This window comes from Battus philenor, unplaced genomic scaffold, assembly GCF_028537555.1.
Source record: "Battus philenor isolate CCGP_79_NKW_IND1 unplaced genomic scaffold, ilBatPhil1.0.hap1 SCAF_26, whole genome shotgun sequence".
Lineage (NCBI taxonomy): Eukaryota > Metazoa > Arthropoda > Insecta > Lepidoptera > Papilionidae > Battus > Battus philenor.
Genome location: NW_027181689.1, coordinates 9658187 through 9685799, shown reverse-complemented (window position 1 = coordinate 9685799; position 27613 = coordinate 9658187). Strand labels below are relative to the sequence as shown.

The window sequence follows — 27613 nt, the reverse complement described above, 5'->3', positions numbered from 1 at the left end:
AAGTAATAAACATTGCTTAGCTTTAAAACCGAAATAAAACAATTATTAATTTTAATTTAAGACTCTTTCTTTCTTTTAGACTATAGAAAATATAAATAATTGTATAATAGTAAAGACAAAATTACAATGGGCGCTCTTATCACACGAGATGATTTCAGACAACCATAGCATAGAAACAGTAGTGATAAATAACGGGTACTTAACGCGTAATTATAGACAAAACATACATATGTATATAGCAAACATTTACTCGTATGTATAATACTTATATTAAATACAGTATATTACATAATTATAAATACAATACTAAAAAAACGTCAAACTAACTTGGATCGCACTTGCGAATACGGGCCTTAGCGGTTATGTAGCATTTGTTATATATTCGTACTTATGTAAAAACTTTTCCACATAAATATATTTTATGTATGAATGTGTTTATAGTAATGTATGTATTTGTATGTATGTACACCTTTAATTGCTCTTTTCTTCGTGTCTCTCATTTCCGTCTAAAGGTTAGATGGAGATGAGAAACATGAAGGAGAGGGCAGTTTAGGGTGTAAAAAAGGGTGTAGCAAAAATAGAAAGATGGAAGGATTGACATTAACAGATGATGGTTGTTGTGTGGTTAGGAGAAAGACTTTTAAGTAGTTATTAATTAAAATTTTAGAAGTAAATTCGAGTGTTTTTCTATTGAGCATCCTGTTTATATATATGTTGATATATACATATATTAGTTAAATTTATTTATATGAGAGTACTATCCCTACGACTGTCAAAAAACGACGTATGTCAGGTGAGGTGTATGCGCGATGTGATGAACAAATGTCATGTTATTTGTAAGAAAAAAATAAACCATTTTCCGTTGTTAAAGATTGTGTTGTACCTCAAATTGAGCCCCATTCATATATATACACATATATATGTACACACACACACACACACATATATATATATATATATATATATATATATATATATATATATATATATATATATATATATATATAGGTTTTGATATTATGTTCAGGTATGCAGATGGAGAAGTTATACAAAACCACAAGATACGCATCTTGCTTCAACTGTTATGGACTCCATTATGATGCTCTTCGAAAGAATCGAGAAACAGGTTATTGTTATATTTTACTAATAAATTTTGATCATTATCATACCACCTCACATTTATATTCGAAAAATATTGGAATAAGATTACGTATTTCGTACTTTCGACATTTATTCAAAGATTTTTAATATCTCTTATATTTACTTCATATTCGCAAGTGTAAACATTACGATTTTTCTCTGTATTTTCTCTATTCTTTATGAAAATGGTCAATATATAAACTCAAAACAAAGTAAATAAATAATAATAATAATTTAATATTATTCATTATTTTTAAATTGAAACACTAAAAAGGAGCTAAAAATAAGAATTTTAAATATAATGTAATATGTTTATATAAATTGTAATGGTGTAAGTAAGAAAAGGACCAATATTTAGCCACTTCCGCCAAACACAGAGTCACTAATCGGTGTAACATAACTCCTGAAGATGCCCTGTGGAGGGATGAAACACGTGTTGAGTAATTTGGCGGTAGCGGTTGTGTGATTCGCATTGTTTGCCGCATACGCATTTATCAGCGGGCTGGCGGGCGGTGCACTTTGTTGCACGACTACCACTGCATGTGCGGAAGTGGCTAAATATTGGTCCTTTTCTTACTTAGGGTGGACTTCCGCAAGGTAACGCCTGATTCCATTAAATGTAATGGTGTACAAACTTAACTTGATATTATTTATTTCTATTCACTTTGTGATTACTCGTATGAAAAAATATTTATTGTTTTCTTATTTGCTTCACTAATAGACAGCTACAGTCAAGTTATTGATTTTGTCGCAGTAAAATAAAAAAAATTAACATAAGCAAATTTTATGATAAAACGTCAAAATATAGAGCAGGGAAGAGCAGCTTATGGTCCGACAAACATGTTTATACGGCCCGCCAAGCATTTCTAAAATTTAATTTATTATATAGACTTTCTCCCGTCAATGTTATGTTGTAAAATTAATTAGTTCCCGAAGACTTTCCGATGCTCAAAGACTAAAAGATTGGTCACCCCTGAACTGATTAAAGATTAAACATTTTAACAAGTTTTCTATTTCGTCCACTTCAAAACTATTAAAAATTTATTAATATTTTAGTCGTAATGTTCCATGGTCCACGACATCTTTTGTTTTATTAATACAAATCGTACTAACATACTCTACATATTTTCTATTCTAATAGACGAAAAAATAATTACAATCACAAGTTTTCTTATTCTTTCTCTCAGTTTTTTTTTTTACAAAATTCCCCTCAACAAGAACAGAAGACGAAATTATAAAAAAATAAATTAAAATTGGACCAGCCGTTGCTCTTTTTTGCGCTCAGCGATGTATACGATATTTTATTTTGATTTATTTAGATTTACAAAAGATAATTACTAAATATTTTAGCGTATGTATATTGAATAGGAGTTTTCTTCTAATTCTTCTAGCATGGACGTCTTCTGGTATTCCACGCCTTAGCTTATATAACAGCAGCTCGAAGTGGTCTTTCAGAGACGGAACTCGAGGATCTGATATCGCTGGATGATAAGGTGCTCGATGATGTCTACCAATATCACCTTCCACCGGTTAGGAGAATCCCACCATTATTATGGACCAGGTATATATGTTCGTTATTTAGTTTACGTAATTAAAGTCACTCAGAGAGTAATGGAGAAAGACTGTGCTGGAGCTTCAAGGTTGAGTCCGAAAGAAGGGGTCCGCAGGGGAACCCCGGTCTGCGAGGTAGCTTGAAGAATTGTTCGTCTTACATAACAGTGGCCAGGGCTGATCACTTCTGCATCCGACGGCTGTAGCTGATGTTGAACACGATTCGATAGACGTGACGTAATATTGAAAATAAATAAAGGTAATAAAGGGAGGAAGTAGTGACAGGCTTCTCCCGCCCAAATCATTTCATAGAAAAGCAGACTAAAGTAGATCTATGAGCAAGCCTTAAATTCTTGGACCGTAGAGAGTTTGACGTCGCTGTGGAATATATATTACGCTGGAACCACTCCGCGCCGATAGCGATCCGGTTGAAAGAGTTCTGGAGCGTTTGTAGGGGTTGGAGTAAGGTTTTCAAGGCGTGGCCGATTACAATGCTTGTGTCGGAAATGACTTCTTTTCTTTATATGAAAAATATGTAGATGAAGTCGTCTGTACCAAATTTATTAGGTTAAAATAAGCTTCTCAATGGGGGAGTTGCATCCGACGATTATAGTCGTAAATAATATAGTATGAAAAAATCTTGAATGATTGAAGAAGTCTTGAATATATGGATCAATACACGACTACCTCATGTGCCGATTCGTTGACAAGTTTTCTCTACTTATAGAATCCGCAATGATCTACCTAATTACCTATCAGAACGCGAGGCCGACGGCGTATCTGTTATGAACTGGTATCACAGACAGTTTCGAGACACGGCCAGGGAGAGATACTTCAAGAATATGAACATGGCGATGTACTTTCATTCTATGATCGCCGATTATTACTTAGGTAAGAGAGATTTATTTACCCCACGGTAATATCACTGAGATAATAAATTGGAAACTAACTTAACTCGAATAATTGATTTTTTGTTATGGCGTTTATGTAATATTTTTGTACTTCATTGTTTTATGTATACAAATGGTATTTTTAGAACTTTAAAACGCATTATCTATTCCGCTAGCTCAAGAATAGATTTATATCTTAGTTTAGAATACTATATGGTTCAATCAAAACATTTACAGGCATTTGGGGCGGTGGAATACCGAAGCCTTTTAAGTATACAGAGATCCAACGGCACCGTTTTAACTTGGCGGATAAAGAAGGTGTTGCAGATAGGAAAGTTCCACTTCAACCGCTCGTGTTCACGTCTGCTGATGGATCGTCCAAGAGATATAATCTCAGGAAGGTAATGTTTATAAATTATTGAAAAAGTAACAGCCGCATGTACAAAATAATTATTCATATACTTCATCTGTTTTGTATCAAATATAACAGCACTAGGAACATTAAACAATATTAAGTATGCTGTAAAGTTCGCAGTTTTAGTGGTGAAACTCATCACATTATTGTCACTTATTTTTAGTTCTTAGAACTCTTGAAGAACAGAATTAGCCTAATTATTCTATCACACGTTGAACCGATACAATTATTTTCTATTTCTTTTTACTATGCTCCGCAATATGAATCAAATTATTCTTATTTTTTTTTAATCTGTACCATATAACGTCGCATACCGAATCGAGATTAACGAATGCAATATAAGATTAATTTTATACCTGCTTTATAGCAACACAACACTTACTATATCTTTATCTATAAAAATTAAATCATTGTGTATGTGTAAAAAAGATTTTGTTTGTATACACAAATCGGAGATTTTTACACCAACCAGGTAATTTCGTTCAATATATAATTCAAAATTAAATTAAATAATAAACAAAATTTAATTATATATTGACTAAAATAATAATAAAATTCAATAAATAAAGTTTGATAAATTAATATCGTTTATTTATAAATAAATCTGGAAATCTGGAAAATTAAATTATAAGTTTATTAATAATAAGATGAATAGTGAAATATATACATAAAAAGTCAACCGTAAATGGAAGGCTTTCAATTTCAGAATCATATGCAGCTCTTTATTATTATGTATCACATACAATTGATGGTTTAAAAAATGTAATATTGGTACATAAATAGATTTGCTTATAAATAAAAATACTTGACAATATGTCTACACATAAACATAAGAAATTTAAATTTATATTAGACACATCACGATACCTCCACAGGTAACCATAGGCTCCATAACCTATAAGGCTTGATTACAATTTGGTACAAATATTATTTTTGCCAAGTAAAGGGTAAAGGTAGCACAGCGATGGAGGACTGAGACATGCGATCGTATGTCGCGGGGTCGATGCCCGGGATACAATTTTATATAATTCACACTTTGTGCATTAATTATATACGATTGCTACTACTCACAAAGAAGTTTCCAGAGGATGGGCAGCAGCGTCATCTGCGTACTATAATACCACACTGCGGTCTCCAACCCGCCTGCCAAGCGTGGCGATTATGGTTATACCACAAGGATATATCCCCACGGGTAACTTTGGGCAAGATATATGCCTTGCGGTACACGTCTATGGGCAATTATAAATTAGTTACAATTTTTATATTTGATTTATGTACTATTTATTGTACGTGAAGAGAAAATAAATCAGACGAAATAGGAATATAATTGTATAATGGGCGGTCTTATTGTAAACTGCGAATTTTATTTTTATCTGTGGTTTCAAACTCGCCTGCAAAACATGGCGATAATGGTATCGACACCAGCTATAAGGGTATCGATAGGCTGAAACTATTACCAAGGTGAAATTAGGAGACATTCACATTAAAGCATATTTACAAACTATACTTCTTAGTGGTATAAAATTTAGCTAGAACATATTTTTTGGCATATAAAATGATCAAGAATGCAATTTAAGAAATTACTCCCTGAAAAGGTAGCACGGACCACGCGGAGCAAGCGATGGTCAGTTTATAATAAATACATGAAATGTGACGAACAAATAGTCTCACTGACATAATTTAGGTGCTTACAATACACTTCCAATACAACAAAGTTTTGATAAATCTTTTAAAATTACTTTAAGAGCATAACAATGTTTCAAGTGGTTCGGAACTTTTGGCTTAAGTGACAACTCTTCTTTTATTGCTCAAAAAATAGTTTAGTGTAATTACATTAATAATTATATATTAACTGTAAATATACTAGGATTTATACATAATTCCTATTAGATTAACAGAACACCTATTTTTCCAGACCTAGATTACAATATTAGTACTCAAACCTGTATATTGAAAGTCCTAAAATGAGATTCACAGATATGTTCAAATTATCATTTTGTCAGATATAATACGCTAGAAATTTTCTAATAAATTCGATTTCATATTCAATATTGTCGAACAAAGTCAGTGACGAATGCAAGTGTGGAATATTAAATACAAGAGTTGCAATTAATGCATGATCCATAAACATAAGAAGGTACAGTTAGAATTATTTATTTCTACAAGATGCCAAATATGGGCATTATTTAGATCATGTCACATTCCATACAATATTCCATTTAACATTTAGTGTGTATGTAATACTAAGCTCTCTTAAAAGTTGTACGTTGATTTAATTTCAATAATTTATTTCTAATTGAGAATAAATCGTAATGTGTAGATTTATATTTGCTTTATACCGGGTTCCTTGACATACAGGTAAGCCTCCACGGATTGTTTGTTATGGAACCTGTTGACGTACTTCCGCACTTGCTAACGAGTCAGATCTTCACTTGGAGCATCACGTGAGCGACGAATACTGTATTAAAACAAACTTGTAAAAATGTTATATAAAACTCGCATAAGTGTTATAAATATATACTAGCTGATCCCGCAAACGTTGTTTTGCCATGTATGTTATCTATAGGAAATATAAAAAAACAAATAAAAAATAGGAGTTGATCGTAGAGGAATGAAAATGGTTGTATGTATTTTTGTAAGCTGTATCATAAAAAAATTAAAAACAAAAAATGTTGACTGAAAAATAAAAAAATTAGGGGGTGGACCACCCTTAACACAAGGGGGATGAAAAATAGATGTTGTCCGATTCTCCACCCTGGCCGATATGCGCGCTAAGATTCACGAAAATCGGTCGAGCCGTTTCGAAGGAGTTCAATCACGCACACCGTATCACGAGAACTTTATATATTAGAAATATATGTACACATAAATTTATTTCTGGCCTAGATACTGTGTCTGTCTATATTTGCGCGTAATAAATATCTACCTTTAATTGTTTTCGTCTTTTCAGGCTATATACAAATTACAAGGTATAAAACTTCCCCAAAGATATCTATGGGGGATACACTAAAAACCCCATGCCTGGCAGGCATGTTGGCGATCGCATCGCGATATTACGACACGCAGGGGACGCTGCTGCCTCTCTTGAAACTTGTTCGAGAACAGTGGCAATCCTATATAATCAATGCACAAAGTATAATATACCTTAAAATGCACAAAGTATAAATACCCACGACCTATGACTACAAGACTCAGCCCTTTGCTTTATTTGTTTTAATTTCTATTAATTTTTCGTTTAATTCTTAAAAAAGAACACTGGTTTAGTTTTCATACTTCTTCTATAATCCATATATTAAAACAATATAAATATTTCATCTTTACAGTTTGGAGAATTGCCTTTTCATTTAGTACGATCGAAGCGATTCACTGACCTTTACGCAGAAGTATTGTTCAACTACGAATGGCTACACGCCAAGTTGAACTGCTGTCCATTGCAGGCTGTGTTAGCTGATTTTGAGGATGCAAAACTACATGTCAGTAAAGACGCCGTAAGGTAAGTTATTGTACACAAAATTATCGTTTCATAAAACGTATCATAGTGAGTTTTTATTACATTTTTTTACAACTATATTACATACTTTGAATATTTTAGTGCGGATTTCTCACAAAATACTTGGAGGCTAGAATTTTTTTAATTTATTTATATTTTAATTTATTATCTAATACCTAGAATAAATAACAATAAAATAATATAAAAAAACAAGTTTATTTAAAAGTTTTCATAGTTATAATTAAAAAAAAAACATCAACATTTATACTTATTTAAACAATAAACAGTCGTAATTAATATATGATTATAAATGATTTCAGAGAGTTAATGCTAGTTGCTGACGCCCTTCGTCTGGGTGGGGCAATTCTAGGTGTCTATCCTGATATGCTAGCGCCTCAACTTGTCGGTCGACTTTTGCCTGAAGCTTCACAGAATCCAGCTGTAGCATCGCTTCTGAAACAGTGTCATGATGTGGGAAAGAATCACTGCGCATTGCTGCCTTCTCATCACTGTTTGCATACTCCTGGTGGTCCACTGAAGGTATGACTAAACTGTTGTTGTATGGTATAAAGGATAAAATTAAAATTTGTTACGTAGCTAGTTTATTGAATAATATATTCAAATACATACATACACACACACACACACACACACACTTATATATATATACACACGTTTTTATTATTTATGTTATCTTCGTTTTTTAAGTAAATATGTTTGTTGCCCCTATGTTTCACTGCTTGCAAGATATAAATAAATAATATACATACGTTGAAGTACTCGTACGTATACCATGTACTATGTATATGTATGCAACACATTCGTAATATTACCTATTCAAATGTCCTTTTCATTATATTAGCTTGAAATGGGTACTTTTCCTTCTTTCACCTTGTATCTATTCTGTTTTATTATAAAATACACCGAAAGGTACAACCAAGGAATCAAAAAGAAATCATATATCTCATTATAGTTATATATATATATATATATATATATATATATATATATATATATAACTATAATGAAAATGTTGAAAAAGTCGTTTCAAAAACATCATGATACATTTTAAATCATCTTCTAATAATATTTTAATGGTTCTAAAAACTGATTTAAATTTTGTAACCTTATATATCTGCATATCCTGTTATAATTAAAAATATACAAATTATTACTTTTAAATTTGCAGCCAACTGTAACCATTTCGAATTAACTCTTATATATTTTAAAGGTTTTATATTTATATATTAAAACAACACACCGTAATTGTAATAAATTATATGTACAATAGAAAATTCTGTATTTCTTTGTAACAATATTTATGAAAAGACTTACTATGGTAATTTATTATTGGTGCAAAAGCTTTTATGTTGATTGTATAGCTCATTTGCCATCTGTTAATGTATAGTACACCCTATCCAAAAAGTTTATTGTTTCAGAAATAATAGGTAACGTGATGATAATATAGTATAGAAGTTTCAGAGAGATCACTTTATACAAGGTGATTAGAAATAAATGTAAAATCTCTAAAGCTTTTCGTTCAATAAACGAGCTATATATACCCTTTAAAGACATACAAACCTATCTTCATGTTTTAGTGATATGGTTGTCTCTGTATTACAAAGTCTTTCATTTTTTATATATAATCAATAATATTACTAAGGGTTTTAGGGAAAAAGACTTTAATATGATAGAATCTAGAATCAAATTAATATCCGATTAAATGCTACGCGATGTCCTTTTACTATAAATATAGTTATGAGATTTCTAAGGGAAGCAAGAGACCTAATAAGCGAAGTTTTTTGTTCACAGTATTCTCTAGAAGGCCACCAGTTCGCTGTGTTCGCGTTCCGTCTGAGCTCTGACAAACGGTACGTGGTATCTATCTCTAGTCGAGTGATCTCCTGGGATTTGTCCACTTCTGACCTAGCCCGCGACCTTTGCCCACAACTGGAGGGTATCATGCAGAATCTGGAGCTTTCACCTGATAACAAGTGGGCTGCAGCATCCACCAATAATTCTGTGGTAAGATTTTTTTTAAACTAAACGAATAGTTATTTACATGATTTAAGTTAAAAAAGGACCAATATTTAGCCACTTTCGCACATGCAGTGGTAGTCGTGCAACAAAGTGCACCGCCCGTCAGCCCGCTGATAAATGCGCATGCGGCAAACAATGCGAATTACACAACTACCACCGTTACATCACTCAACACGTGTTTCACCCCTCCATGGGGCATCTTAAGGAGTTATGTTACACCGATTAGTGCCAAGCACAGAGAATTATTTGATTTAGTTATTCCTATGTTCTTGTATTCATTGTTAACCTTAATTCTATTTACGTTTATTAAGTTCTTATATAGTATTTTGTTCTACCTTAAAGTCCTATACATTATAATAGAAATCGCTTTTTTGCTCCTTGTATAGTCCTTATTCAATAGTATCTAAACTATAAAAAGAAATATATTCAGTTCATATATTAAACTAGATGTCTCGACAAAGTTCTAACCACCAGAAGCTATTGGCCTGATTCTAATCGGTGCTACATATTCTAGAATGATCATTTTAATTTTTGATTAAATATGAAATAAATACATTAGTTTTGTGATCGATAAGTACTGTCGTGGTAAAATAATATGACGATGATATGACTTAAATCTGCAACGCCTGAATTATGAAACGCGATAATTTCAAAGCGAATTGTCAAATGCAAAAAGTTTCTATATTCATTTTGTTCTCTGAAAATTTATACGCAATTATGTTTTGTTTATAACTAAGAATCTTCTACAAATTATAAGGATATAAAATGGTGAATAAAATCAGTAAAGTCGTCCTCCAATTAAAGCGTGACTAAGAGAAAAGGCCTTTATTATATATATTCATTTTACGTATACAAGCTTTTCAATATATTCTAAGTTAAGGATGCTTCTTTATATGAATGTATTTTTGTACATTTTTTTGTGTACAGTAAAGTCTAAATAAAAGAAATAATTTTGTTATTATTTGTTTTTATTACAGTCTATGTTGCTCAATATGCTGACCAGTGAATACGTGACCATCGAAAATCCCCTCGATGAAGGCAAGTAATATATGATAAATCAGATTCATAACTTCTCAAAATTGTATATATGTATTTAATGGAATCAGGTGTTATTTTGCGGAAGTCCATCCTCAGTAAGAAAAGGACCAATATATAGTTCCGCACATGCAGTCGTAGTCGTACTGAGAGCGCAGAGTCCTGTTCTGTGTTTGACACTAATCGGTGTAACATAACTCCTGAAGATGCCCCGTGGAGGGGTGAAACACGTGTTGAGTGATTTAGCGGTGGTAGTTGTGTAATTCGCATTGTTTGTCGCATGCGCATTTATCAGCGGGCTGGCGAGCGGTGCACTTTATTGCACGACTACGATTGCATGTGCGGAAGGAGCGATATATTGGTCCTTTTCTTACTTTGTATATATGTAATTATGCGTGTTCATCGTATTGTAGAGACAGGGTGATGATCTACGCAGCTGGTTTGTGGATACTTCCTATATAATAAATAAATTATTCTGGAATCAATGGTATAATTTTAGGTGAAACCGTCCGTGGAGTGTATGTCTTAAACCATCACATGTTCATCTACGGACCACACTCCTGGGTGCAGTATAACATGAGAGGAGAGCATGAGGAAACTGTGTCGGTGCCTGACTCTGCTCCTTATGATGACGTCACTTGGGAAATTCTATGTAATGATATCACAAATTTATTAACATTCATAATATATAACACCTTCTTGTTTATTCATAATTGCATTCGTAATTATGAATTTTAATGTATTTATTATTAGCATACATGAATAGCAAAGGAACAAAGATCACCGATGTAGCTCGCAGAAGTGTTTTACATATGATAAATAGTTAAAAAATTATTAAATATCCCGTACACAGTCAACGTCGACTTACGCTATTTATCCTTCTATTTCCGCATTGTATCTGTCTGTAACAATTTATTTTGAGTGATAAAACCGCCTATTGTGCTTATGTTATTACCAGCTGTCACCCGCCTACTTCGTGAACATAATATACATTCCCTCGGCGTCCATTACGCGTAATATTTCTTAAAATACTTTCTTAACTGATCTTTGCATAGTAAAATAAATATACATAATAAATTACAAAACTTTATGTCATATAGTTCTAGAGATATCGTGATGAGTTAGTATATAGGTGGAAATTTCTAAGTTGTGTATATGTATGTGGGATGCTCACAAGAAAACACTCGAATTTACTTCTAAAACTTTAATGAATACAACTGCTTAACAAGTTCAATAACCTTCATCTGTCAAAATTTATCAGATGTCATAAGATTTTTTTTTAATTTGCTGGCAATATAGATGTATAATTAGATACAGATAAATATGTTTTCTTTCTGTCATCAGTTCTGAAGCGTATTAAAAACAATGTGATCATAGACTAAAATATTAAATTTCTTTTCGCTAAGCCATGGAGTTCAGAGACTTGGAGAATTTTGTCCTCATAATGTGGAGTGGTGATCTTGACGAAGATAGACTACTGGTTCACTTTTGCAAGAACGGAATATGGATGCAGCCTTTAAGATGCAGAGGTGCTGTTGCTCTGAATAAGAACTGGACGAAACTATACAGTAGTGACCCTGGAAGAGGATACCAGGTGATAATTATTTATTACAAAGCAACTAATCATTTAGAACCTCGTGTAAATCAGGTTAAACCCTCCCTTCCAAATCCCCCCATATTCCTCGTGCAAGCAAAGAGGTACTTTAACATCATTTGCCAAAATTTAGACGTAGATCTCTTTAACACAAGTACTACTACGATTGCTAAATCTTTCTTCCTATATAAAATGCCTTGGAATATGTCAATGAAAAGTAAAGCCTTCGTTGCTAATAATATTACATTAATAATTATATTAATATATTCTAGATTATTCATTAAAATACTTATAATAATTATCTAGCATATTTTTTAATTTAGTTTCTATTTTATTCATTACGAGGAAGTATAACAGCTTACATAAGGTTATATGTCGTCTGAACTGGCAGTAGATTTGGCACATCACTCGTGCAGCTGATGGATGTTGTGGCTGAAAGGTTCTTGAAAAGCGAATACGAGCAGGTAGGCGTATCCTGGGTAAGCCCCGAAATAAGTGAACCGATGACATAATCAAGTGCTAATCATAGAGTCAATCGTTGAGAGAAGCCTGTCTTGCAATGGGCGTCTAGCGGCTGATATGAATAAATAATTATTGAATCGCAGATTAAGTTTATCAGAAGACTTTGGAGTTAAGCTGCTTCTGTCCTTATATTTAGCCTCCTACTGTGGTCTTATTGGAAATTCTACAGCTGAAATGACGATTATATTTAATTGACTTTTTTAACAAGTTAATAAGCGTCAAAGGTATTCCCCTTTGTATCACAGCACTGTTATGACATAAAAAACGTAGTTGCAATGTCTACTTAAGTTGCAGCTATTAGATTCTTTATTTAATCGATTATTTGTGTGAGTATGATATTATTAATAGTATGTAAAAATAAAAAACGAATGTTAATTTTTTTTGTAAAAATTGAGAAACGAGGGAAAAGGATGAGGCGATGAACGAATGGCAATCAGAAAAAGAAAGAGAGATTGAATTGTGGTTTGAAAGAATAGAATAATAGACTATGTGAAGGATGACAGCTGAGAGTGAAAATAAAAAAGACGAGAATTAGTAAAGATAATAATCAACCCTGTCACAAACCAGATAGGGGTGGAAATTGATTATTTAATTTAATGGTATTAATTACATAAATGTAATTAGTATGACTTTCGTGATATCAGCTCTACTTTTGTAATATAGTTTTAATTGTACAATTAGAAAACTGATGTGAGTAATAATGAAGAAGTAGATAATCAAGGTGATAATTTCGATGTATATATATGAAAAGTGGATTTATTAAATACCTGTCATCTCGATATACCTTATCCAAATGGATATAGATGGACAAGCATTTGCCTTCTCCGATGGTTTTTTTTTTGGTCCATCTTCAGTAACTGTAGAACCATTATCCTTTTTTCTTTCGTATCAAATGCAAAAATCTCGATCAAACAACAATTCTGATTGCCGAATCTTGCCAGTGTTCATAAGCATATTTTGGTTTTGAAAAACGAAATAAATATTAACGAAACTCCTTTATGGCAATTGGTTTCTTTAATTAATTATGCTTAATTAAATTTTCCAGATATCTGTCTTTGGACTAAATGAAGAGGAAAAATGTTGGGATAAAGTTGAGGAACTTCGTCATCGTGAAACAGATACTGCAGAGGCGATGCTGCAACTAAAACGAGGAAAAAAGGATCGAATGTTACTCGGTAAAAAATAATTAGGCTGAATGGATATCAACGCGATGTACCAATTAAGAGTACAATCTCTGAGAAAAATTTTATTCACTTATCTGCCAAGAAGAAACTAATTTTAATATGATGTGATATTTGCACCGTCGTTAAAATATCTTCTATAGTACCATTACTTATATGTTCCTTGATCTGAAGAATGCGAAAATTTTGGGTTTATATACTTATTGTGGTAGCAATCGTAATGCTTAGTTAAATTTGTTAAAAATTACATCACCAGTAATAAGAGATAAATAACAATTCACAACAATTTTGGTTAAGGTACTTGAATAGAGACCATGAATCGGTAAGAGTGGAACGTAGAACGAACACTCATAAGGTGGACAGATAACTCTGTTTAGGTAGTCAGAAAAAGCTAAAGTCACGCCGCTTCCAACCAGTTCTTCTGAAAATCTATAAGGGAAGTCTTTTTCCAGATGTTGAAGTCTTATGACTGAGGTGATGATGTTGAAGTTTTGTATTATTGTCTAGTTTTGAATAATGTGATGTTAATAAAGTCTAGACTAGCTTCAGTGCTATGAAACTAGTATAGTGGATGTATGATGACATGTATTATGTTACATAGATCCACGATACAATCGAACAGAGAGATATTTCTAATGCGGGTCGTGTGTACAACTAGTGCGCGTGAAGGTGTGATCTCCCAGACGTTTAGTTTGGCGTTTAGGTACATTGAATTGTTAAATGGGCAAGAGAGTCGCCACAAATAGATGGTTCTTCAGTAAATATTTTAGTATGAAGGTATACTTGGATTCGACTGACGGGACTAATTCCGAGACAGTTAGATCCCATATCATATCGTAATGCATCGAGTAAAATTATCTCTAATATAACACTTATATTTATTTTAGCAACAACAACCTATAGTTTTGTTGTATGGGATTTCTGCAATACTTTTCCAAGAGCAAACCACATTAAGGAGAAGGACGAAGAAGAAAGTGGGAAAAAAGAGGATGAAAATGTAAGACGATTTTCAGATAAATATTTTAAGGCTTTAGTAAGTTTTAAGTTGACCCACCTTGGAAAGATATCTTGTTAAGGACGCTGGATACAGATCACTTTCAACCAGTCACATTTCTTTTTAAATGTTCCCTGATTTTTTGGGGCCTTTCGTACTTTTCATGTCTTGTGTACACAGGGATATTATAACAACAATAATTTCCTTATTTACATCCTCATCTTTCTTCCATCTTAATGTCAATTACTCTTTCGTCTCTTTTTACTTACATATTCTTTCATTCCTTTCTATTCTTTGTTCCTTTTATACTTCACCTCGCTTTCGTCGCTTTCCCTCATCGGATTTTCAGGTATTATGTTTCTATGTTGCTCTATTTTTGTCTTATCACTTTCTTATATATTACGAATTTATTTTAAAATTGACATTTTCATTTATTTCTAGTTTTTATTTTCTTATTATTCTTATTAATATAACACAGTTCGTTTCTTTATGTGTTATATAACCAGTAACGTTAAAATTCCATGGAGAGGCATGTATTTAACAATGGATTTCCTACAGCTGAAACGGAATATAGGTTTTTTGGTAATCAGTGCAAAAACGCTTGCAGTTAAACACACTGATGAAGTATAGATATGAGAAAAGGAAATTTTGGATTAGACTTTATTTTTTAAGGATTTTTTTTACACCTACAATTATTATTCAAATTTTTGTACTTGTGTTTTGTAGTTTTAAAGTTTTCATAGTATTGATCGATATAAAAATTTATATAAGGATCTTTTTAACAAAGTAAAGATTTTAACCTAGGATTCGAAAAAAAAGACAAGCCTAATATGAGTTTTTTAATGGCCGACGTTATTGGGGTCTCCTTTTCTCTCATCTTATTTTTGAAACGGGGATATAGACCTGCACATTTTCATCCTCTCTCTCTCTCATACTTCACAATTTCTCTCTTTATCCCCTCTTTCATTCTTCGCATTTCCTATCACTCTCATCATTCATTTACGCTACATTCACGCATCGCCTTCCATCCCTCGGAGTACGCATAATTACGCTATTACCTTGTAAGCCAAATGTGTGTTATAATTACACGTAAAACCAAGATTCTCTCCTAACCTAAGTTTTGCGCTGTTCATCGTTTTGTATACATGCTTTTCAGGAGGAGAAAACAGATGTGGTTTCGGAGAAGGATCTCCGGCAGGAAGGCATAGTGCTACATCTGCCTCACACCATTCGCAACATCTCCACTAAGATGACCCAGTCCAATTCCTTCATGATTAGCAAGAATAACACCTACGCTGTGGCAGGAGTCAGGTATTATTAGTCATGAATTTGATGCTGGGATATAATTCCCACTTTTAGGTTCAGCTTATAGTACATTTCGATTAATCTATGTCGTTATTTTTACAGCAATATATCCTGTTGGTTATTTGTATAGGGTAATGACGTTCAATCAATGTAATTTTCATGCTAAAAGGGAAAGATAGAGATGTACTTGCAGTTTTTATTGTGAGGTCTAGATACTATTTTAGGCAAAAGTTTAGTTAAAAAATATTATGACTGCATATTTATATATATATATATATATATATATATATATATATATATATATATATATATATATCTTTCCCTTTTAGCACGAAAATTACATTGATTGAATGACATGGGGCCTTGTGAAATTATGTATAATAAACAATAATTTTAATATGTATCAATCAGAATTGTGAAAACTTTTTTTTTCCAATATTTAGTTTCGCATCTCTTCTGAAAAGTTACGTATTTGGATATATAGCATTTGTCATCCAATGAGCTATACATTCACTCCTTTACAGATTTTACTCAACCAATTGCAATACAACCAATCAACCTGTATTTCGATTGTATCCATCTTTAACATTTCAGAAAGAGCTTGTACGTGTGGAGTTTAGAAACGACGAAGCTGATAAAGATCTTGGACGCCCACTTCGGGAGAATCGTTCAACTGGAGCCCTTAACGATCGGTGCTTGGAACAATGTGATTACCTCATCCATTGATCGCACCGTGAAGATTTGGAACATTGATAATATCTTTGAGCAAGTTCACAAGATCGATCGACAAGAGCTGCCCATTGATTCCATAAGGTCAGTTTACTCGATAAAGAATTTGTTATAAAAATACAAATATTTTCGAAGGAGGACAGAGGACTTAAAGTCATTGGAAGATTCTAGATTCAGGCCGCTTTAAACCGATCCTATCTAGGAGGCTTGTGTTCAGTAGAATAAGACCTATCGCTGAAATGAGATTAATGATTATTTTAAAAAAATAATACAACATTAACGATTACTATGAAAAGCTGCTACAGCCTGTAAGTTCTGAAGTGGTGATCATAACAACGATAGAAGACCGTCTTAAAGTCATGAAAAGACGCTGAAAACTTCTAACCGATCCTAAGGTCCCTGGTGAAGCTTGCGTCCCGCACTGAACTTCCTACGGCTTACGTGATGTTATATGCCTGAATTTTTATAAATCTAATAATAATATTTCATCCGTTTCAGCCTAGCACGGGATAAACAGCTTGCAGTTACTGTTACACGGAGTTGCTGGGGTCTGTGGGACACCAGCACTGGAAGACTCCTGGCGCAGCTGGCTGATGCTCCTCTCGGTGCAATCGTGACTCACGCAGTCATAACACCGACAGGTGATAATGTGGTAACAGCTGAATCTGGGAACGTCGTGATTTGGGATATTGCCGAACAACAGGTTTGTATCTAATATATATACCTTATTTTACATTATTAAAAGTATAAGGTCGGATATATTAAGAAAATTATATAAATAAGAAACAGTAATGAGGAATTTTAAATTGTAAACTAAATGATATTAAAGAATATGGTGAAGGAAGATTAGCGATGCGTGTAAGGATTTTTTTTTATGGCCCCCGCTATTGGGAGCCTCTCGTACCCCTGTTTTGTTTGGGACAGGGACTTTATTTACAAATAATTTTTTCATGGTTTTATCTTTATTTTACACTCACTTTCATTCTTCTCAATTTCTTTTATTTCTTCCTTTTATCCTTCAGTGCGTGTAAGGATTGTGGATTAAAGTGAGAGGAGAAAAGAAAATGTGATGGATGAAAGAGTATGTAGCAATAGAGATTGTGAAAGATGAGGCAGGAGAGCTAAAATAAAATAGTAACAAATGAAAAAAATATTGCTAAATAAATTCTCTGTCCCAAATACGATAGGACGAATGAGAGGGCCCCCAATAACGAGTGCCATGTCAAAATAAACTGATTAGCTTTATATATTAGCTATCTCCAATATTAGACTTTTTCTAATGATACGTATTCATCCAAAATTCTTAAACCACTAACATGTATGTATAGTACCCGGCGATAAATATTGCACATCGACCTTTGGAAAGAGACAATCGGCTAATTTCAGCTTCGTAGAGCGTTATCTCTGTCGCACGAAATACAAACAGTCTGGTATCTATCAAGAGCTGTTAAAACAAGTATCATTTGCATCTTTTGATAATTATTTTTATTATTTGTATAAAATACACCAATTTTTCTATAAAAGGTTGCTTTAGGTTGGGGTAAAATAAAATAAAAAAACCTGTTCACATTATGATTACGTATTTAATCGTTTAGGAAATTTACAACAGTACATAATAAACACTATTATACTTATTTTTAAAAGCACAGATAGTAAATTGGAAATAAATGAGAATTAAAATTATTATTTTTTTATTTTTATTATATATATGTCTCATTTTTAAATTGTCTCTTTCCAAAGATCCATGTGCAATATTTATTGCCGGGTACTGTATAAGTCTTAAAATAGAATATATTACAAAATTACGTAATCCGATATTTACTACGATTTAAAAACATTGAAAAGTCCGAAGTTAAAAGCAGACGTGCAATTAAAACGTGTTAAATAAAGACGGAATTAATATTACTTTACTAAAACGAATAATTTTATGTAAGGTCTATTTATTGCACAGGTTTAGTATGAATTTAATTTAACTTGGCAAAGACGTAATGAAAAATTTAATAAATAACAAATAAACATATATCGTTATGCAGGTCCTAAACAGAAGCGTAGACATATATTTTTAATGTTTTGTTTTATATATAATAATCGTTTGGTCTTAACATGTATTCTTTCTTTTCTTTTATCATTGTATAAATAATTTTCTACACACATGAAATAAGCACGTGCATCAGAATTTCTAATGCGTAATTGTATAATTTTAATGTGTTTCAAAAATGACTTTGCAACTTATTTTTTTGGTCATCATTTTTCATATTCGAATTTACAACCAAATTTTTAGTTACGTGAATTTTTTAACAATTTTTTAAATACATTACCGTATCACTACCGTTTTAGTCCATAGATGCCCACTTCAAGGTATAAGCATTCCCTAAAGATGTCTACGGAGGGATATACCATAATCGTACCACTTGGTAGGCGGGTTGGTGATCGCAGTGTGATTTTATAGTACACAGAGGACGCTGTTGCGCATACTCTGAAAACTTGTGTGTGAATTGAGCAATTCTATATCATTAAAGTAGAAAGTATGAATTATTAATTGTAATCTGGGAATCGAATCCACGACCTACGATTGCAAGTATCAGTCTCAACTCTCCTCTACTACTTGGATACTGCTGCACATTCGTATAAATTCAAAATTGTTTTCTATAAAGTAACGCCAGATAAGCCAATCACAAAATCCCATGAATATTGTAAAACATTAATAAACTTCATTGAACACGTTTTTGTGTACAATGTCCGGTCTTTCATAAAACGTTCTACATCAAGAAAATTCCCAAGAGCTCGGTTACCGGACGACGTAACCACCACGCCATTCAGATTTGTTTTAGTCACGTAGCTAGCTAAAGAAAAATAAACTTTCATCTAAAGACTACGAAAGAGTCCCAGAAGTTTTGTATCCAATTTTATTTACACAGGTGGTGTTCAAAGAAGAGCAAAAAGTAGTAAAGCAAGTGCTTTTATTGGAAGACGGATCAAAGTTTATCACCATCTCTATGGAAGTACCAATTGACAATGTTGACAATTTAACAGTGGCAGTAATTGTGGCAAGAACAATTCCAGGTAAGTCATTTAGACCACATTGATAACTTCGAATAATAAATTTATCGATGTAGATAAATAATCTAAGTATTTATACGAAAAAATCACAATCATACATTTTATGTTACTATATCAGTGCCTCACAAATATATGTTACAAGCTATAACTTTCATCAGAGAAACATGGTCTTTTACTAAAGGCTTCACTAGCAAGCTTACAGTCTATAAAAATGGCTTTGCTGTTATCTCTGCGGGATAAAATCAGTTACAAGTAGATGCATAGAAGAACCAAAGTAAAAAAACATATAGTAGCTAAACAGATTGATATATCAAAGTAGCAATAGGCTGCCCATATAGCGCGTGAAATAGATGTCCGCCGGGGCATGAAGTTTCTGGTGTAGAAACCACGTACTGGTAAGGGCAATATTGAACGTCCTCTCATAAGATGGACAATCGACCTTCTTGTTACCGTTGAAAGATGATGAACTCAGACCGCTTTCAGCCGGTCCTAGTGGACTTCATACGGTTTAAATGATGCTGATGATGTAGTACGGTGCGCATCTCGATCTACGGTTTTCGCACAAGTTTTGTCCGCTATGTATCCTGCCACCTCCCACTTTAACTTGCCAATCCGATAAGTTATGCCGGGTACTTTCGTTTATCTACGGATCTCTTTATTTTTGATTTCCCAAACATAGCCCTCCCTATGCCTTGACCAACTTTGATCTTACCAGTGTGATCCGAAGTAAGAGGCCGTGTTTCACAGAAAATAAACAATTATCGTGAAACTCCCTCTTAAGGCACTGAGGAATATTGGAAGAAAAGTTGTATGATTCATTTTATATATATATATATATATATATATATATATATATATATATATATATCAAGAAGTACATTTATGATGGGAGTGGGATAGTGTAATATGTAAAACCTTTAATAACTACATTACCGTCAATTTTCAGTCTCACAGACGTGTTTTATTATTTGCGCTTATTACACACATTTTAAAATGGCGGATATAAATCTTTATATATTTAATAAAATAACATTTCTCAACAAGAACCAGGATTGAACGACATTTTACTAAAGACAAATAGATATTCACCACTAATTGAATAACATGCTTTCTATACCGTCCAACGCAGATATAACCCGTACATAATTTTAATAAGGACCTACCTTCATTAAACCAGATGGTGAAAGGATCTACACCGCAGAATACGAGCTAAGGGGTACGTTATACAGATCTGCAGTGATATCAGCTGATGAACATCACATTGTTGCGCCAGGAATAGACAAATCCTCCAAAGATTGTCTACATGTATTCCATGCTCGCACTGGTACCCGTTTACACAGGTATTTAAACGAAAGTAATTTCAAATCATCTGATAACTATTTTGATATAACTTCAATAAATTCTTGGATAATTCTACCAATTTCCACAGTTATCAAAAGATCATTCGAAACATCTTTCCGTCCAAAATACCGTAATACTTAAGTCTTTAACTAGTGTGTATTGCTGGTGATGACATATAGATCTCTTAAGACTCAAGGTTACCCACAGAGCATTTGCGTAAGCTATGCTCGGAATTTCGACGCGAGATTAGAAACGAGGAGGTCCGCAGAAGAATCATGGTCACCGACGTAGTACAAAAAAATTGCTTGTCTGTTAGAGTTGGAAAGTTCTAGAGTAGCATCCACTTGCACCGGCAAGTGATCTCTACTGAGATACAGCGTAAATAGGCCCAACTAGGTGAACCGAGGATATAGTAAAGGATGCAGATAGTCACTAGATGCGGGCAGCGCAAGATGAGTCAAAGTAGCGATCGAGATTATGCCTTACAGTTGGTGTCTTTTGGCTGAAACGATGGTACGATCCGTGATCTTTCCTTTAAGAACCTTTACGTTTCAACTGCCATCGGTTACACTTTGTTGAAGTTAAATAAGTTAGCATAAATGGACTATACCTTAATCAAAAGCTACAGAAAAATTTCTGCTGTAGTCTGTCCACTGCTAGATATAGATTTCCAATGGGATAAAAGAATCTTAGAACCCCATGCTTCGCTGTGATCATAGCTAATATCCCCGCCAGAAGTAGCGACAGCGAGAGCCTGGTCTTATAACGTTGTTAGTTAATAAATCCTCCTCTCTGCGTTACATCCCTCAGTACTAAGGATAGTCATCCTTTTTTAGATAGTTTGCCGTGCTTTGTGCTACGCCTACTGTGCCAATTTTCGATGATGTGTATATCTTTAACTAATGAGCTAATTTATTTAGTAGATAAATAACCAAAGGAAGCGTTAGGTAACTCGGAACTGCACGAGGTCGGCATTGAGGTACTTTTAGTGTTAGTGCCTGGAGATCAGCGTGAACAAGGGTAGTTCAGCAGCTCTCTCCCTGTTCTTTAGGCAAATAAAGTCTGTTAAGAAAACCAGATATTGGTCCTATGCTGTATTTTAGAAATACAATTTAAAACCAATCAGAATTTATTTACGGTCAAACATCATTTTCAATATCGACTTCGTCGTTTGAGATCATTTTCTTCCTATATTAATAGGCCAATAAACATAAATATTCAACTGATTTGTAGTACTTTAACACGTTCACTGCGGGCCCAATTTCGAAGAACTTTCAGCTGGTGCGGCTGAGGTCGAATCAGCCTCAAGCTGAATTTCCTGGTAGTGCGGTTGAGGCCTTTTCTGCCTCATGTTCATCAATATTTTTTTACAATATTGAGTCAATGCCTCGCAGACATAAAGAAAGCTATATTTGGCTTTGTCATGCGGTTGAGTGTAAACAGCCGCCGCACTAGAGAGAAAACACGAGTTTTACGCGCCGCACCAGTGCAAAGTTTACCATGAGGCTGAATCGACCTCAAGCCGCAGTGAACGTGTTAAGAATGTATAGTTCTTGATTTGTTGTGACTTTTTAGTAACAAAACATTGTTTATAGATGTAAAATGAGCTGGTGATACATTATTTGTTGTGGTAATATATTACATTCAAGTATTCAAATTAAAATACAGGATCGCAATAAAGAACAGCGGGATCAAAGATATGCAGTCGATAGTGGCGTTGCCTCACAAGCCACACTGGGTTGGTGTGGTAGGAAATGATAAAGCTGGTATTATTGACATCAAAACTAAACGTCACGTCAGGTTTGTAAAAGTTGTAAAATGTCTCTTCCACGAATCTTAATATCGAAATATCGTAATCATTGTAGCACTATTTATTATTATTATTATTATTTATCTATATTCTATTGATATTAGCGTCCGTGCCTTTATTTTTACAATTACGACTTATATTTCGGAATTTTTTTCTCTTAAACTATTTACTAACTTAAATCGTAAACTATTTAAAACTAAGTAAAAGCAACTGATTGTTATGATTTTTTTTTAAATCATTGGCATCTTGTTAGTTTAAAACGACGCCTTACAATATCCAGTTTTTAAAAATATGATTCGGGTGACCACTTCCTCATTCCTTCTCTATATTGCCATCCTCAGGCTGTATGCCAGTATCTGTGGTGATAGCCGTATTCGCCAGATCGATTTATTTTTAGTTATTACACCAACATTGTCGTCATTGTCGAACTCATCCACTATTGGACATAGATCTTCTTCGATATCAAATAGGACCGGATAGAAGCGGCTTGCATTAATCTCTTTTTGCTTCCAGGTCCATAAACTCGGAAACTTCGTTTGCATTCAAATTTTACATATTTTTGTTCAAATAGAAATTTATATGCACTTTTGAATCGTTGATTATTTAATATTAAGTACTAAGCTATCACTGACCCTAAATGCTGATCAATAGAGAAGAGCCGATTAAGAATATAACAATTGCTCTATTTAAATGAAATACAATTTGTTATAATTACATTATAATATTAACCATGAAAATGAGTCAACAAATTAAGATCCATATATTTCAATCAACCAAAAACTTTTACATGCTATAACAAGATTTATTCAATATTACACTGTTAATTTTAGATTTAAAAAAAGGATAATGACGGCCTAAGATACCTTATGAAACTTGTAAGATTTGCTAATTTGTTGAAGTCCAAAATTAGATGTTTCGAATTTATTCTTATTTCTTGTATTTATCCTTGTGAACCAGTGGTGTTTCATTCCGAGTCAGAATCAACAATACGTAACAATATATACGATTAAGATGTGATATTTGATACGTGATAATTTTTTTAAATATTTATTTATCCGACACATATAAAAACCATTAAATCAGGCTTTTTATGCAAGTGTTAAATTGCACACAAATGCAATAAAAGAGGGTTAAATGAAACTTCTCATCTTGCTTTACTATTTCACTTATCAAGCTGATAAATTAGTATATAATTATTGTGTGTATTTTCAGATTCGTGCCGCGTTGGAACGGTGCCTGCACTAGAGACGGAAAAATTGGCCTTTGCGCGCCATCTCGTGGTGGACTTGACCTAATAGAATTGAAGAGGGGTACTTCAACGCAGCAACTGATTTTCCGAGCCGCTGAAGGCGTTTTTTCTATCATCACAATGTTCAGTTCCACCGACCAGTACGTCTTCTATTATCACAGTGGAAGAAAAACTTTGAGAGTTTTTAGGTAACCCACTACATGTTTCTTATTTTTTTTTTTTATCATTTTGATATACAAAAGTGATGTACAACATAATAATTACTTAATTGACTTATCTTAAATTACTTTTATACTTATTGCCATCTATATTATACAGTTCATTTTTTTCAATAAGCTTTAACAATATTATGTACAGTATACTGTATATAATAATTACAATAATAATAAAGCTTTAAAATTAATAATATATATTAAATCTGTATGGACCCCTTCAGGGTAAAGGCTTCCTCCAAAGCTTTCCATTTTTCTCTAACTTTGGTATCTAGGAGTAAACTGCTGTAGCCAAGATCTCCTCAGGGGGTGGTAGGACGGAGTTAATACTGTATATACGTGCGTTAAAAACTAAATTTATGCGCAATCTTGGTGGTTCAAATGTTAAGCGTTTATACTCGCGACTACACGGACATAGTGTACATATATATATATTTAGATCTCAGAGAAAACTTCAGCATATCATTCATCATATTTCACGTGAGCTTTGCCAACATCGCTAACTTAAATTATCCAAGGAATTTACGTTGCAACATGGTTTCGGAGAAATTTCTTACATTACTAACACTCTTAACAATGTCTTAAAAGATCGAAACTACCTACAGTATCCGGCGATAAATATTGCACGAAATACAACTGACAAAACGTCACATAGGTAGTGTGGGACAGAGATAGTGCTCTACGAAGCCGAAAATAGCCGATTGTCTCTTTCCGAAGGTCGATGTGCAATATTTATCGCCGAGTACTATAGTTTAAGCGATAACTCTTCGTGTGTGCCGCCAGTGACGCTTTTTTATACCTACCAACAAGACTTTCAATTATTCGCGACTTTATAACATGGTTTAGCCACAATGTACATTAAATCACTTACATCAAGTTAACATAGTTTAAAACCAAACACTTTGATGATATCTTAGAAGAGAGCAAACAAACGCAACAAATCTTTTCTGATTTTTGGCACTAAAATAAACCAACATTTGCCACAGTCTTAGTAGTTTGGCTTTTAATTGCATTCTTGAATGTTGAACCGTGTCGATTTTCAACTCAAACCCAGATCCCTTTTTGGCTCATTGCATGCAATACATTGGCCTTCTACTAGAACAATTTAAAAGACTGGCGACCTCACAAATAATTAAAAATAACTAATTTATTTGCTCAAACTGGAACACCGGGCTCAAGCTTATCTGCTGAAAGAGATTCATACTCTGTGTTTGGCACTAATCGGTGTAACATAACTCCTGAAGATGCCCCGTGGAGGGGTGAAACACGTGTTGAATAATTTGGTGGTGGCGGTTGTGTGATTCGCATTGTTTGCCGCATACGCATTTATCAGCGGGCTGGCGGGCGGTGCATTTCATTGCACGACTACCATTGTATGTGCGGAAGTGGCTAAATATTGGTCCTTTTCTTACTTAGAAAGAGATTCAGACAAAGCCCTCGGTACTTAGCCAAGTGTTTTCACAAGGCTAGTGGAATGCGATTTATTTTCTGACAAATAACATTTATCGGTGATAAACATCAGGCAACGAATAATTAAAATTATGTCGAAGTGAAACGTGCTCAGAATTGTTATTCTAACCAATTTAACTAATTGCAGAACTGTCGACGGACGTGCTGTAGCTGAATATAGAGCTCCAGCTGAAGTGACTGGAGTTGCAAGCGCGCACGGCGGCAAAGCAGTTGCTCTTGGATCACAAGATGGATGTCTCACTATACTAAACATAGTAGATCCTCATGAATAGATCATACGAAAACTTCTCCATATCGAATCTTCAAAATTTGATGTCATTCTCTTCATCGCCTTCATCGTTTTAATCCCAGGATGTCCACAGGCATGATGAATAGTGATAGTTAGACACGGGGCTCCCGCATAGATTTCAAAGTAGTGGTAGCTTACATCTAGCGTCTTCCCATGACCTTAATAAGCTCGTTTGTCCATCTTATTGACTTATTTACCAGTATACTTACGCTACTTAATAAAAAATATAGAAGATTTAACTACTCTAATTCATGTTTACTTAGAAGATAATTGCCCTAATATTTGCCAGTATTAGATTTAAATATAATATACCTTAGTGGTTAGCTCTAATTAACTATATTGTAGTAAGCTGAGTTGATGAGAATTTTTTAGAATTGTAGGTAATAATTGCAACTAGTGGTAATTCTCACAATTAGTGGAAATTCTTATAATTAGTACAAATTCTGACGATTAGTAGAAATTCTTAAAATTAGTACAAAACTTAAATTAGTATAGCCATAGTTATGATTAAGATTTTAAGTGCGTTACAAAGTTCTCATTGTTTCTTTTAATAAAAACAACTGAGCAGTAAATACATATACAGTAAGCTGTAATGTCATTACATCTATAATTATATCTGTAATTACATCTATATCATACTAAGGTATGATATAGATGTAAAAGCTTTAAACGGTGAATGTATGGCCCATTTGCTGTCAAGTAATGTATAAACCATATCCAAAACGTAATACATTGCAAGAAAAAGCATTCTTAAAAATTGGATTACTATAAAAGAAATCAATTATAGTTGACTATTTGTCTCTGCAAACTATGTAATTTGAGATGATATAGGCGGATAGCTTTCCAATATGAAAATAAATTAATGTAACATATATATTTAAAAGTGATCACTTTATGCAGGGTGATTAATGACATTTGTTAAAGTTGAAGGTTTTTGCTGACAAGTGAGTTATACATTTACCCCTTGAATTCCTCTACTCGTATAACTAATCATACTGTAAATCGTGATCAACACTCGCTACAATTCTTTCACATCTTTCTGGCAGTGCTGGTATATAGTTATGATAAAAGGTTTCACCTTTTGAGGGCATAAACGAACTAAGTCTTGGATATCTCAAAACCTACCAATGCTTTTATCTTGAGCGATTTATTGACAAGCATCGAGAAGTTATTAATTATTTAATATTCTTTATTGTACACGTTAAGATACATTAATATACAAAGAACAAAGGGCGGTCTTATCACACGAGGCAATCTCTTACAGACAACCACAGTATGGAAAAGGTAGAAGTACTT

General features: G+C 33.4%; 1 protein-coding gene across 1 annotated transcript in view; it reads left to right on the top strand.

Annotated features, from left to right (window-relative positions):
- Window positions 1-26300, top strand: part of LOC137925269 (NACHT and WD repeat domain-containing protein 2) — a 64628-nt gene extending 38328 nt beyond the window's left edge. The window contains exons 13-32 of the mRNA XM_068768695.1: window positions 1028-1126; window positions 2532-2701; window positions 3419-3582; window positions 3819-3982; window positions 7320-7489; window positions 7807-8026; window positions 9299-9511; window positions 10504-10564; window positions 11061-11213; window positions 11968-12155; window positions 13723-13852; window positions 14746-14855; window positions 16012-16163; window positions 16752-16970; window positions 17385-17589; window positions 19805-19949; window positions 21124-21286; window positions 22956-23087; window positions 24310-24534; window positions 26156-26300. Of these exons, the coding sequence (XP_068624796.1) occupies window positions 1028-1126; window positions 2532-2701; window positions 3419-3582; window positions 3819-3982; window positions 7320-7489; window positions 7807-8026; window positions 9299-9511; window positions 10504-10564; window positions 11061-11213; window positions 11968-12155; window positions 13723-13852; window positions 14746-14855; window positions 16012-16163; window positions 16752-16970; window positions 17385-17589; window positions 19805-19949; window positions 21124-21286; window positions 22956-23087; window positions 24310-24534; window positions 26156-26300 (3228 nt within the window). The remainder of the gene's footprint in view (window positions 1-1027; window positions 1127-2531; window positions 2702-3418; window positions 3583-3818; window positions 3983-7319; window positions 7490-7806; window positions 8027-9298; window positions 9512-10503; window positions 10565-11060; window positions 11214-11967; window positions 12156-13722; window positions 13853-14745; window positions 14856-16011; window positions 16164-16751; window positions 16971-17384; window positions 17590-19804; window positions 19950-21123; window positions 21287-22955; window positions 23088-24309; window positions 24535-26155) is intronic.
- The last annotated feature ends 1313 nt before the right edge of the window (window positions 26301-27613 follow it).